Raw genomic sequence first — 14,281 nt, 5'->3', positions numbered from 1 at the left:
CTTCAAAAAATATATGCTAAGGGTAGTCATTATGGAACACTCTATAAGTTCTTCTACATTTTTGCCTTTTTTATTATTTAATTTCCTTTGATTTAAATAAAGTCCCAGTATGCTTAAAACTACTTTAAAATATTAAGTAGACTACATTATAATAGTTAATTAATCTACATTACTAGTTAATGATAGAATAGTAGTAATAATGCCAATAATTAAAACTGATATAAGTTGTTAAATTAATTAAAATTTGGTTGAAAATTGAATTTGTCCTATAAGAAGAAATTTAATAGTTTACCTACTAGTACAAGATTAACTTCAACTTTTGATCAAACATTCACTAGTTTCACTTCTCTGTTCTTTTAACTAACTATTTTAAGCAACCTTTTTATTACTTATTTCAAATGATAATTGCAAATAAGTTATAAAAAATTGCTTAAATGAAGCAATTTTTAAAATTAAATAATTGTATTACATTAAAAATATGTGAGCATAAAAAAGCATTTATTTTTTGAATTCGATACAAGAAAAAAAAATATATTTGACATTTAAAACAAAAACTTTTCTTACTTAACTTCAAAATCAAAATTTGCAGTCTCATTAAAGTTAGTACGTGAAGGTTAAGAATTAATTAAATGTAACATTTTAAATGAACTCATAATCAATAACGTAAAAAAAGAATTATCTTCCTTCATTTTTTAAACAAAAAATGCACTCTTTAATAAAGAAAAAAAATCAAAAATAATGATTTGTGAAAAAGGATTTGTAAACGGGTTAAAAAAAATCCTTAACAAAGGCGATAAACAATATCATAATTCTGCTTCCTTTTTTTTATAATTTTTTAATACTTTCTTACCTGTTCATTTTACTTGTTTTTTTTTCAACTTAATTAGTTATCTAAAACGTCTCTCATTCTTGTGCGTGTTTAATTTTTCGAACGCAAATAATTCTCGACGAAAATTTAATCTCTTTTGAGTTTCTTAAATAAGCTTTCGTCAACAACAATTTTTAATCTTGAAGTTGATGAAAATATATTATTTTGTTTCTGGATTTTGAAAATATAAGATAGGTATGTACTTTATTAAAATATGAGATAAAAATAAGTTTCAGATTAATCTTTTAAGCTATATATTACATTTAAAAACGCAAGCTGTAAATGTCATGATATTTACTCATTTTTATTGGTTTCCATTCTTTTTATTATATTAAAAAAAACTTTATTCAAAATTGCCAACATTAAGATATTTCTAAAAATCGTAGCATTTTAAAATGATGCATGTATACAAGAATAAATAGAACAAATAGTTCTAAAGTTGTAAGTTTTTCTTTGAATCAAAATATTATAATTGAAATTTATTTATGTACAATTTTCACTTTGATAAGAATCAATCACTTTCACTGAATCTACCAAAACAAATGATGATGATAATTTTTGATGTTAGTTTCATGCTGAATTAAATACGATAAAATTCAAATCAATAAAAACACAACTTTTGAAGCCTTAAGGGATTTCCCAAAAATAAGTACAACTCTAGAGTAGTGCTTTTTATGCAATAAAAAACCATTGCAACTTATAAAATTAAGACCATTTTGATTCGTGTTAGGTTTTATTCGATTTAGAGTGAAAACATTCATCTGAAACAATACTTCACTTTTCAACCGATAAATATATATTGCGTAAAAAAGTGCAAACATAAAATTGTATTTTTTGTATGCAAAAACTTCCTAACTACTTAACTTTATGTTTTCGATCTCCAGTGCTATTTATTTAACACGTGGATTATAACTTATTAAACCCAAAGCCTTCATTCGCTCTTTTTAATACAAATTTAAGTTTTATGTTAATACAAATTAGCCTGAACTCCAATAAGAAGTATAGCAGAGTAATGAACAATCATTCACCCTCCTGAATCAGTGTAAAATAAGTATAATTTTCAGTATCTAATAAGACCTCATGACCAAGACATTCTGAATATTCCAAAATTTAGGAAGAAAGTTATAAGTAATTGCAAAAAAGTATTTTTGTTTCATAAAAATATTTAGCTCAGTAAGAAGTAAATGATTCGGATACGCTGATGCGCTTAAAATGCGCTGTTAAAAGACATCGTGTTTCAAATTCGCCTGAACTCTAATGTGAAGCAGAGTAATGAACAATCGGTCATCCTCTTGAATTAGAGTCAATGAAGTATTATTCTCAATATCTAATAAGACATCGTGAGTGAGGCATCCTGTTATTTTTGTTTCTCCGAAATTTAGGAGAAAAGTTGTGAGAAATTGCAAAAATATTTTGGTTTCATAATAATAGCCTTTGTTTCACTAAGCTTAACGCAGACATTAGAAAAACTTAGTTCAGAAAATTGTTAATGATTCTGACATTAAGCCGAAACATAATCCTAGTTTAAAATACGCTGTTAAAAGACATCATGTTTCAAATTCGCCTAAACTCTAATGTAAAGCAGAGTAATGAACAAATGGTCGCCCTCTTGAATTAGAGTCAAAGAAGTATAATTTTCAATATCTAATAAGATATCGTGAGTGAGACATCCTGTATTTTTTTTTCTGAAATTTAGGAAAAAACTAATGAGAAATTGCAAAAATATTTTGGTTTCATAATAATAGCTTTCGCTTAACTAAGCTTAATGCAGACATTGAAAATAATTAGCTTAGTGAAAGGTAAATGATTCTGTCACTAAAGCATGACTTCTGCTTAAGTATTATAAGCTGTTGAAAGACACCGTGTTTCAAATTCACCTGCACTCTAATAAGAAGTATAGAAGAGTAATGAACAATCATTCCCCCTCTTGAATTAATGCCAAGGAAATATAATTCTCAATATTTAATAAGACCTCGTGAGCGAGACATCCTGTATATTCCAAAATTTAAGGAAGAAAGTAATGAGAAATAGCATAAAATATTTATCACGATGTATTGTGAACTTTTTTAGTATTTTATTTTGTCAATTATAACAAATACTTTTTTTCAAACTACGAACAATAATGGAACAATACAGCACTGGAATATTTTATTGTAGGACTTCCTTCGAATAAACTTGTTTTGAGTTTTATTTTATTCTCGAACATTTTCTTGAAATTATGTTTGCGAATGGCAGGCAGCGAGAAATCTGTTCTTCAATTTCTCCCATACAACACCGTAATCCCTTAACAATATGAAACAGTCTACGTACAGATTTGGAATGTTCCAAGCCTTGCAATCATCTGTAGCAAACATACATATGCGTTACTCTATATCAATCACATTTTCTCTATCCAACTACGGAAAGGGAAAAAAAAGGGATCTTACGACTTCCCAGACGAGTCCGAAAAATCCCTAAATCACGCGCCTATCATGACGGATGGGGATTTTAGAGAGATATAATAAAAAGGAAACTCCCTTATCCATCTATGAAAGATCAGAATGATGGATATCTACTTCTTGCAAATACTTCCTCTTCCTTTTGGCTGACTCGACATTTCCCGGAACAAATCCACTCCAGATCCAGAGTAGCAGGGGTGGACAGGCCTCCCACCCCCACTTTTCTCATTTCGATGGTGGGTTATTGTTATAAGCCCTCTATTTTCTTTAGCAGTAGGTTCCCTTTGGTCTTTTACTTTTTACTTCCTTTATTCGGACAGACTTGCAATTTTTTTCTAGCTTTATGAGGGGAGATGATGTAGAACAAAGTTTGGACATTTTTTTTTTCTGCAGTGCTAGCGGTTTATCGAGTTAGTTTTGTTTCTTCTGGCTTTTTGGGGGGAAGTTTGGATATTTTTCGAACAGGCCTTTTTTTTTTTGAAATCAAGTAAAGCTGGGTTCCTTTTGAATTCAGAAAAAAATCAATGATAAATCTAATCCAAACTGGAACTTCAACCAAGTATTTTCATCAATCGATCAAAATGTTGAAAGCTTTCATTTTTGCATGTTTGAGTGTAACAGTGAACAAATCGTCGAATTAAATTTTCAAATTACAGATTTACATTAATCCAATTGTAATTATAAATACACCAAGTTTCCCAAATTAGTATTCCATACATAGTGTGGGGGCGGAGTTATCGACGATGGCAGCCTTCATCTATTAAAAGGTACCTCTTGATTGAAGCAAGTTAGCATGTCTTATATACCAGTGAATTGGTGTTTATTTTTCGTAGTGGTAGTTACGCCACAATAGTATAGAAATTGGTGTAGGAATATTAGAGTTGAATGCTGATAGAAATTGGAATTAATTTCTTGTGTTTATTACAGTTAATTTTTTTTCGAAAAGTATAGCCAAAGGAAAATTATCACGAAGTTAAGTTGGTGGGCATACCGATATTTTGTGCACTCCATCAGCAATAAATTTTTAAACAAAAATAAATCTCTACGCTTTTGTTTGTCTCTTTGACTCCAATATTAAATTCCAGGAGAGATTTGAAATTAGCTTGGCTACAAACCTCTATCAGACTTTAATGTAACTACTGTAACAAAATTTCAGTTCCATTTCCGATACCAGAGAGTCAATAATCTGATTATCTGATAATTTATAATATTCTAAACGAACAAAAGAGTTATGTTCAATTGATTATAATCGAAAAATATCATCCGCAAGTTACAATTCATTCAACAACAAGTTCATTTTACTTTAGATATAAACTGCGCTGAATTTTGCACCATCTTTGAGTTAGGATGGAACTTTTTTCTACAGCACAGTAGGTGCATATAATCCATATGTTTCACAATATGAAAGGTAATTTGACAAAATATTGTACCACAAAATATCTTGCAAATTAATTCTACCTTTATATACACTATTCCCATTGATGTGCTGCTATATGCACAATTAATTCGATATATGTGTATCGCTATATCAAAATATCTATAATATATCTAGTTTTAAAACATTAAATCTTACACCATAACTGTTTTCTTTTGCATTTGATCTTATTATTAAACAGAATGACTCGAAATATCTCATATAAGCTCGGAAATTTTAAAAAAAAAACAAGGAAAAGAATCATAGGGAAGAATTTTCGGAAGTGGGCACAATTTCCTGTACGCGAACTCAAGGAAGGCACTTAGGATATTAAAAATGCCCATTATACTATATGGTATTAGGATTCCAAATGAGACTGACAAAGAAATTCTTAGAATCTTGTATGTTACGTTAGTATTATGAACAAAGCAAAAAAAATGGAATTATTTGCATTTATTGATTTTTTTTATCTAATGATCGCATCTTCACTTTCTCGAACTCACTCTTAATGGTTCAAGGGGTGACCTCGAACATGCTTACTAATTAGTGTAGAAGTTAAGTAATCAAACACAAAAACTTACTTTCTCTGAATAAACATATATTTTTTTTAGATGGATTCAGATTTCTGACCTCCAAAATATTGGGGATTCGTTCTCGAGATGGGGCGAAATACGCAAAAAGTGAAATTTACATAAAGAGTCCAAACTTTATCCCCTTTTCTTGGACTATGAGGAACATATTTTCTAGATCGTCTCCCACCGTATTTTGGGAGACAAAAATTTGAATCCGCAAAAAAAGTTTTTTTTTCAGAGAAAGTACATTTTGGTTCCTGATTCCTTAACCTAAAGTGTCACTTGCACTAATAAATTCGTACATTTATGGTCCTCCCTTTGAATCATAAATTTTGAGTCCTAAAATGTGAATATCTGATCATTAGTTCAAATCCGATCATTAGTTCTTCACCTTTGCATACACTAAGTGTTTTGTGCATAAGAATTTTTACGAGATCCTGTTTCACACAGGCTCCAAAAAAGGAAGCTGTGCCTTTAATTATCTACTTTTTATTTTGATAAATCCATCATTATTTTATTATTATTTGCTAGGCCTGTGACTCTGGCCTCTCATTAACCTCTTTGAACATCTTATGAACTTCTCATGAATGCATTCTCATGAACTTCTGATGCTAATGAAAATTTCCATCAGAAGTTCAGCTCATTACTCTAATTGAAAAAAAGCTAATTAACCGCCCCTGAAACAGTCATCACACTAATTCATTTAATATTTAATACATTTAATTTGTACAATCATATTAAAACCTTATTAATTGTTCAAAAAAACTTAATTGCTTACAATAGGTGCTACATGATATTTTAAATAACCTATCTCTAATATTATGTAAAACTCACTTATTCATAGATTTTGCCTCTTCCACTGGCCAATCCAGCAGCTCCAGCCGAACCTCACAGTGCCTCATACCATCCCCACTCTAGCCACGCGAGAGTGCCAAGCACAAGTTCGTCCACAACTTCTGCAGCTGCACCAAATATAAGTCGCCATGTGCCACCACGCGTGCCACCTCTGACGTCGCCATCCAGCGGTTACAGTGAGCACAGTGACCCGTACTTTGCACTGAGTGCCCACGACAGAGCTTTGATTCTGGCATCTTCCAAGAATTTCCCTCATTCGCTCTCCTTCGGAGGATGCTCACAGCATTCTTTGTTGCAAGAGACGTCATACAGCACCCCTTGTGGGAACGCAGCATTTGGAATTACACAGCCTTCAGCTGCTGCGTCCTTTTTTGCAAGGTAAGGACACTTTATTAAGCATTTCTATGGACCGGCGCAACTTTGTCATGTTTTTATAAATATGACTCTTTGAGAGTGGATAAATTTTTGTACCAAAATTGCCTCGGTTTTCTGTATCTGTTATCGTAGATAGTTATGACATTGAATGGGTTTTTAAAAGTAATGATACACTGAGAAATTCATCACGAAACTCTATTATTCGTATTTTGCGTTATGATAAGTAACATTTATTTGAGTGGATAATCATACTAGAGTCGATGAAGTATCTTATTTTATAAATATGACCTTTTGAGCGTTAGTAAATTTTTGCACCAAATTGTCTTAGTTTTCTGTATCTGCTATCAAAGATGATTATGACATTTAGTGTATTTTTCTAAATAATGGTACACAAAGAGCCGCGATGGCTCAAGGAATAGAGCGTTCGCCTTCCAATGAGGCGAACCGGGTTCGAATCCCAGTCGATACGAATTACGTATCCGGTTTGCATGGACCACAGTGCTGACCTGAAATATCTTCAGTGGTAGACGGATCATGGCTTAGAGTCCCTTTGCCGTCAGGCTTACCGTGGGAAGTTCTCGTGGTCATCCTCTCCATGTAGCACCAATGCGGTTTAGCCCTATCAAAAAATCCTCCAGGAAGGCAAATTTCTCCCAGTACTCGATCCAGGAGTTCCTTTGTCTTCTGGATTGGTTTCAAAATTACAAGGCTGCTGAGTTGAACATTAGTAGTCGTAAACCCATAAAATTGGGTCGGCTGTTCAACGACGGATATAAAATAAAATAAAATATGACTCTTTGAGAGTGGATAAATTCTTGTACCGAAATTACCTCAGTTTTCTGTATCTGTTATCATAGATAATTATGACATTGAAATCCATCATGAAACTCTGTTATCCGTATTTTGTGTAACGAGGTATAACTTTTATTTGAGTGGATAGTCATAATAGAGTTGATGAAGTATCTTATTTTATAAATATGACCTTTTGAGCGTTAGTAAATTTTGTCAAAATTGTCTTATTTTTCTGTATCTGCTATCAAAGATGATTATGATGTTGAGTGAACACTAAGAAATTCATAATGAAATTTTGTTACTAGCATTTTATGTTACTGGAAATATCATTTACTTGAGTCGATAGTCGTAATAGAGTCGATGAAGTATCATTTTTTTTGTATAAATATTACCTTTTGACCGTTCATGAGTTTTGACACCAAAATTGCCTCGGTTTTCTGTATTTGTTATTGTAGATGATAGTAACATTGAATGGGTATTTATAACAGATACTGCACTGAGAAATCTATCATGAAACTTAATTATCAGCATTTTAGGTTACTGGAAATAACATTTATTTGAGTCGATAATCGTGATTAAGTCGACGAAATATCCGTTTTTTTGTTCCTGTTATGTTAGAAATTTTGTTGTTGTCATGATGTTCAATTTACTGCATAAAGTATAAGTAAGAAAAACGAGACAATAGCCACGTGTTTCATGTTTTCCCCTCAAATTTACCATTTTGACTCATTGTACAATCATCTGTTTCAAAATTGCGCTTCCTAAATATTATCGCCGAAATATTTCAAGCCAGTTGCATATTAACGTTACCTAAATATTGGAATGTTCATGTAAAAATTGAAAACTATTGCAATGTTCACGTAAAGTTTTGTTTTACTTTTCTAGAAAACTTATAATACACGTTTAAAAAACCATATCACAAAATATCATGTATTAACTTTTTCTTGACATCAAATTGTATACGTCACTTTTCCAACTATCAAAATACTATATAAAATGCATAGTGTAATAATTTTATTATTACACTATGGTTTATAACATATGGCTAATATGGTTTATAACATACATTTAGTTTGATTGTCTTTACTAATGTTTAGGGAAAATAGCAAAAGTTGAGAGTGCAGCTATGATAGTACTCTATACTTTAATTATTAACTTTGTTAATATAGTTTCTGTGGAACAAGTTTAAGCCCGTTATTGCATATAATGCTTGCATCAATCAACGATTAATTATGAATAACAGACCTAACTTATCATTAATCGATGATAGTGTAAATAAGTTAATTATTCCTTGTCAAAGCGCCACTATCTGAACTGTTCTATAAAGCCCTTAATTATCACGTATCTCAGTAATAAGTGTTGGTATACATTTAATTAATTTTAAGTCGACAATATAGTTTGTTGTAATGAAGTATATGTTGTTACATTAAAGAAGCAATTAGCATAAATAATTTTTTTGCATTATTAAAGTAAAGAAACAGAAAAAGTATAAAATGGTACACTTACGGTTTGATTTCTCTTCACATTTAGATAATTTTATAACATGTCTTTAAAAGGTCATTTTATAAAAAGTCACATGATTGTTGATATGTCAATGCACACACACAGACGCACAAAAAATGGACCATATTGAATTACCTTGGATCGAATGATCGAATCTTCACGTTCCAGAACTCTTGACGATTTAAGGGGGTGACCTCAAATATGCTAATTAATCAGCGCACACAATATTTAATGTTGTAAAATCAGACACAAAAACACATTCTTCTTGAATAAAAATTTTTTTCGACATATTCGGATTTCTGACTCTCAAAATATAGGGGGCAGTCGCAAGCTGGGAAATATGGTTCCAATAGTTTGGTCAGGACAGCGGAACAAGTTTGGACACCTTAATATTAAATTTATTTTTGCATATTTCACAATATCTCGAGAGCTTTTTTAGCGAATTGAAGATTTTTTGCACGTAACTATAAAATGCATTAATCTAAATATAACTCCATGCAAAAAACATGATTCAGTAAATATTATTATCTTACTTAATAACTGTCAAAAAATTTCAAATAGTACGGTGTATAATTATTTACGTCATTTTAACAAATATAATTTTACATGGCAAAATGCAAATTTTGAATGAAATTTGTCGAATTGTTCCTGATAACTCAAATTTGAAAAAAAGTATTTTTGAAATTCGATTTCTCATGAACTATTCGACTGATTTCACTCAAATTTTATATTTTGCCATGTAAAATAAATGTATTAAGGGTGATAAATTGGGACCATATTTCCGAGATTGCAGCTACCTTCTACTCTACATTTTTGGGGTTAAAAATTCGAATCGTCGAAAAAGAGGTAATTTTATGCAGAGAAGTAATCTTATAATTTAGTTATTGTGCACGATTTAGTAATTTCAAATATCGCCTCATGGTGAGAAGCGTTTTTAAAAAGTACTTTAAGGTAATTATTTTCTATTTTCGTTTTTTAAAAGCCCTTAGAGGTGCTTTTTTAATGTGTGTTTTTAAAAATGATTGACTTTCCTTTTTCGGAAATGAGGTTTTTTTTTCTTTACAATGTCAATTTTCGCTATTATGCAAAAGCGTGGTTTTCACATTGTTCTATTCAACGTTTTTCACAATTCATTCAAACGCAATGTAGTTAGGCTTACCGTCGGTCAGTAGCGTATGGAAGCACCAATCATTGTACTTCTTGTTTGATGAAATACGCGTCTACTGAGCTGCGTCTACATGTGCGTCTACTGAGCTGAGTTTGGTGAAATTCTTGCTCTCTCATGCGCAACTTTGTTGCATTTTGCAAGATATTCTCAATTTCAGACTTCATTTTCCACCCTCTGAAATCGAACTGAAAAATCTCTCGATCTTTGTATGGCAGTTAATATAATCAAGAAAAGAGTTCTTTGTCAAGAACTAATTCTTTTATCGTGATCATATAAAATCTTTGAAAATTGTTTTGCATTTTGTTTCATAGCGCTTAATTGCATAGTGCATCACATGGTGCTTAAAAATATTTTTGAGTGCTTGAAAAGTACTTAAAAGGTGCTTATATTTTGTTGAAATATTTGGCTACGCACCCTGCGTCTGCACTAGGTAATTAACATATTTGAGGTCATCCTCTTGAACCATTTAGATTGAGTCCAAGAACTTGAAGATCTGATCATTAGACCAAAAGTAATTCAGGGTGGTCCGTTATTTTTATTTTGAGCACTGTACTTCCAATGAATCGTAGATATAAATTTTGTTCGAATTGAAGTGTTTTGTAATTCAGTTTTAAAATTCAGTTGTATCAGTTCAGCTTCAATTTGAACTTTTATCAATTGATCTCCTAATATTTTAACAAGCCTATCGAAAAAAAGTCACCAGGTTAACAATGTTTTATTCCTTTTCGCCTTGAAATTACGAATCCATACTTGTGGATGTGTTACGACCTTGCATCGGAAACGTATCGAAACTCAAATGAGTACTTTTCGGTTAGCCGGGCGCAATTAAAGTCAACAATATTATTAATTTTTATCTTATTTTATTTTACTTCTTATTAATTTTATTTACATATTTTTTTTTATTTAATTTTTAGGTTTTTGATTAAAGAAAATAAATAAAACAAATAAAGTAAAAATTGTGCAAATTTAAATTTTTCGGGATTTTTCGCTTACCGTAAAATACTCTCAAATATTCGCTTTTGCTATTATTAGAGGTAGTAAAAATATAATCTAAATCAGAGGTTTCCAACTTACATGAGGCCGGGGGCCACAATTAAGACACCAGTCAAATGGCGGGCTGCTTATCAAAATTTTATATAGAACTCTTTTATATTTGAAGGAACATTAAATATTACTGTCAGATTTTTATCAAGTTGCACAAAACAAACGTCTTGAATTACACATTGAAACAAAAAATAAATTTTTAAACAACATACGGGATAAATTTCGGATTTGAATAAATATTTTCTTGGATGCAAAACCTGAGAAATAAATTTTTTTGGAAACCTCTGGTATGTTAAATTTCACAGAAACGAAGAATTTAGGTTTTTTAAACGAAAGTAAAGTATTTCAAACCCATCATATAGATTTTTTACAAAAATTTTTCGCAAAAAAGACAAAATGATATTTTAGTTCGCGGGTCACAAAAAAGGCTTCGAGGACAGGATGCGGCCCGCGGGCCGCCAGTTGGTAACCACTGATCTTGATAATGGATTGATAAATGAATTTTGCTAAATATATTTCCAAATTCATAACGCTCTACTGATTAGAAATAATTTAATTTGAACGCTGATTTAAATTCTGTTATNCCCCTACTTTTCGGTTAGCCGGGCGCAATTAAAGTCAACAATATTTTTAATTTTTATTTTATTTTATTTTACTTCTAATTAATTTTATTTACACATTTTTTTAATTTAATTTTTAGGTTTTTGATTAAAGAAAATAAATAAAACAAATAAAATAAAAATTGTTTCAAATTTAAATTTTTCGGGATTTTTCGCTTACCGTAAAATACTCTCAAATATTCGCTTTTGCTATTATTAGAGGTAGTAAAAATATAATCTAAATCAGGGGTTTCCAACTTACATGAGGCCGGGGTCCACAATTAAGACACCAGTCAAATGGCGGGCTGCTGCTTTATCAAAATTTTATATAGGACTCTTTTATATTTGAAGGAACATTAAATGTTACTGTCAGATTTTTATCAAGTTGCACAAAACAAAAGTCTTGAATTACACATTAAAACAAAAAATAAATTTTTAAGCAACATACGGGATTAATTTCGGATTTGAATAAATATTTTCTTGGATGCAAAACCTGAGAAATAAATTTTTTTGCACCGCTGGTATGTTAAATTTCACAGAAACGAAGAAATTAGGTTTTTTAAACGAAAGAAAAGTATTTTAAACCCATATGGATTTTTTACGAAAATTGCCCGCAAAAAATGGCAAAATAATATTTTAGTTCGCGGGCCACAAAAAAGGCTTCGAGGACTGAATGCGACCCGCGGGCCGCCAGTTGGTAATCACTGATCTTGATAATGGATTGATAAATGAATTTTGCTAAATATATTTCCAAATTCATAACGCTCTACTGATTAGAAATAATTTAATTTGAACGCTGATTTAAATTCTGTTATAAAATATTCACTCGTACGACCGTAATATCAAATCGAATTCTTCCCTACTCAATGATTAAAACGGTTTATTAACTTTTCAAGAGATTTAAGTATCGTATTGGATCACTTTTTACGTACTTAGGTTCGATGGAAAAATAATCCGCTTAACAATCGCAAACCACACGACTGAGTCTCGCCCAAAACAAACATCAAATTACATCGCAGCTTTTCCGATACATTGATTCCATTAATTTCGAATCTTCTGGAACAAAAAAATACCAATGAAGTAGTTTCTCTAATCCTTTTGAGTGTAAGTAAGAGATTATGTGATTTGTTTCGTCATCGAGGACGATATTAGCGTCGTCTCGAGACGCATTACTTTCTTACCCTCAGGCTTATGACTTCTCAACTTTCTTACCATTGAGAGATTTCCTGAAATTAACTAATAACTTTCTTTTCATCAATATGTGAGGAGAGAATTAAATACCTTCATCTTTTGTTTGCTACTGCGCACTGTAAGGATTAGGTGTTTCTTTTGTGCAAATTGAAGTGCTGAGATTGCGTTTTGTGAAAAGCTGGATTGTGTGTGTTTAAGTAATCGATTTAATCCACACTGGTAACTTAGTTTAGCTGGACATGCAATATTTAACAATAGCCTTCATCCATGCTAGTTGTTTATTTTGCTTTTTAATTTAACATGTTAAAGATGAATTTTGTATTTTTGAAAAAGAATTTTAAATGTATTTGAGCTATTACATTTGAACAGTACTCAAAAAGAGAGTGAACAACTCATGATCAAATGATCGGATATTTTTTGTATGAGTACTCTAGTTTATGAGTTTGAAAGCCTTATCTTAAATATGCGAATTAATTAGTACATATGATATTTTAAGTTACTAAATTAGACACTAAAACGTACCTTTTCTATTAGAGTAGTCTTGAGATGTATGCTTATGACTTGTCAGCTTTCTTACCATTGGGAGAATTCCTGAAATTAACTAATAACTTTCTTTTTATCAATATGTGAGGAGAGAATTAAATATCACATATTTTTTGCCATTGCGCATCCTGAAGATAAGATGTTTCTTTACACAAGTTTAAGTACTGGGATAGCATTTTGTGAAAGTCTGGATTGTGTTTTGTTTAAGTAATCGCATTATACAGACTGGTTACTTAGTTTTGATGGATATTAAGCAATTTACAGTGGCTATCAACAATGCTTGTTATTATTATTTTTATTTTTTTTTTTTTGCTTTAACATGTTAAAAATAAATTTTGTATTTTTATAAAAGAATTTTAAAAGTAAAAAATCAAAGCTTTTTTTATGTTTGCAATTTTATTATAATTCCTGGCTACTTTTTGAAATATACATTCTTAACAGTTAATTGTGCCACTTATAAGATATTTTCTTTTCACAGTGAATATTAATTTGCTTAAAAAATCAAAGAAAGAAGATACTTCAACTTCGCCAGGTGTAGTGCTTTTATAAGTAAAATTGCCAAAATGTGGCACCTAAAAATTTTGTTTTCTCTTTTCTTGCTTTTCCATAGGAGCATTTTTATAGCACATTTTTCTTATAATGATCCAGCCACTAGCTTTTGAAATCGAACATTTTGTTATTGGTAGTTTCCTTCTTTATAGTTTTTCTACTTACTATAGTTTATACTACTTTTATCCATCTTCATTTTCTTTCATATACCATCTAAAGAACTACTCTCTTAATCTTTCATCGTGTGATAAAAAGCATCAACAAAATAACAAGCCTAAACTAACTAAGTAATTGTTAGGTTAAGCAAACAATTTCAGAAGCAACAACGGCAGATATCTAGAAATGTAATTCTAAGCTTATTCTGAGACCA

At 30.8% G+C, this 14,281-nt stretch overlaps 1 protein-coding gene across 2 annotated transcripts in view; it reads left to right on the top strand.

Annotated features, from left to right (window-relative positions):
• LOC107443669 (kinesin-like protein KIF26B) overlaps window positions 1-14,281 on the top strand; it is a 240,741-nt gene that overhangs the window by 176,454 nt on the left and 50,006 nt on the right. For both annotated transcript variants that reach the window (XM_071182455.1, XM_043050220.2), the window contains one exon: window positions 6,137-6,525. In XM_071182455.1, coding sequence (XP_071038556.1) covers window positions 6,137-6,525 — 389 coding nt within the window. The remainder of the gene's footprint in view (window positions 1-6,136; window positions 6,526-14,281) is intronic.

This window comes from Parasteatoda tepidariorum, chromosome 6 (genome assembly GCF_043381705.1).
Source record: "Parasteatoda tepidariorum isolate YZ-2023 chromosome 6, CAS_Ptep_4.0, whole genome shotgun sequence".
In the NCBI taxonomy this organism is placed as follows: Eukaryota; Metazoa; Arthropoda; class Arachnida; order Araneae; family Theridiidae; genus Parasteatoda; species Parasteatoda tepidariorum.
The sequence above is the reverse complement of the archived record's forward strand: the minus strand, read 5'-3'. Positions and strand labels throughout refer to the sequence as shown.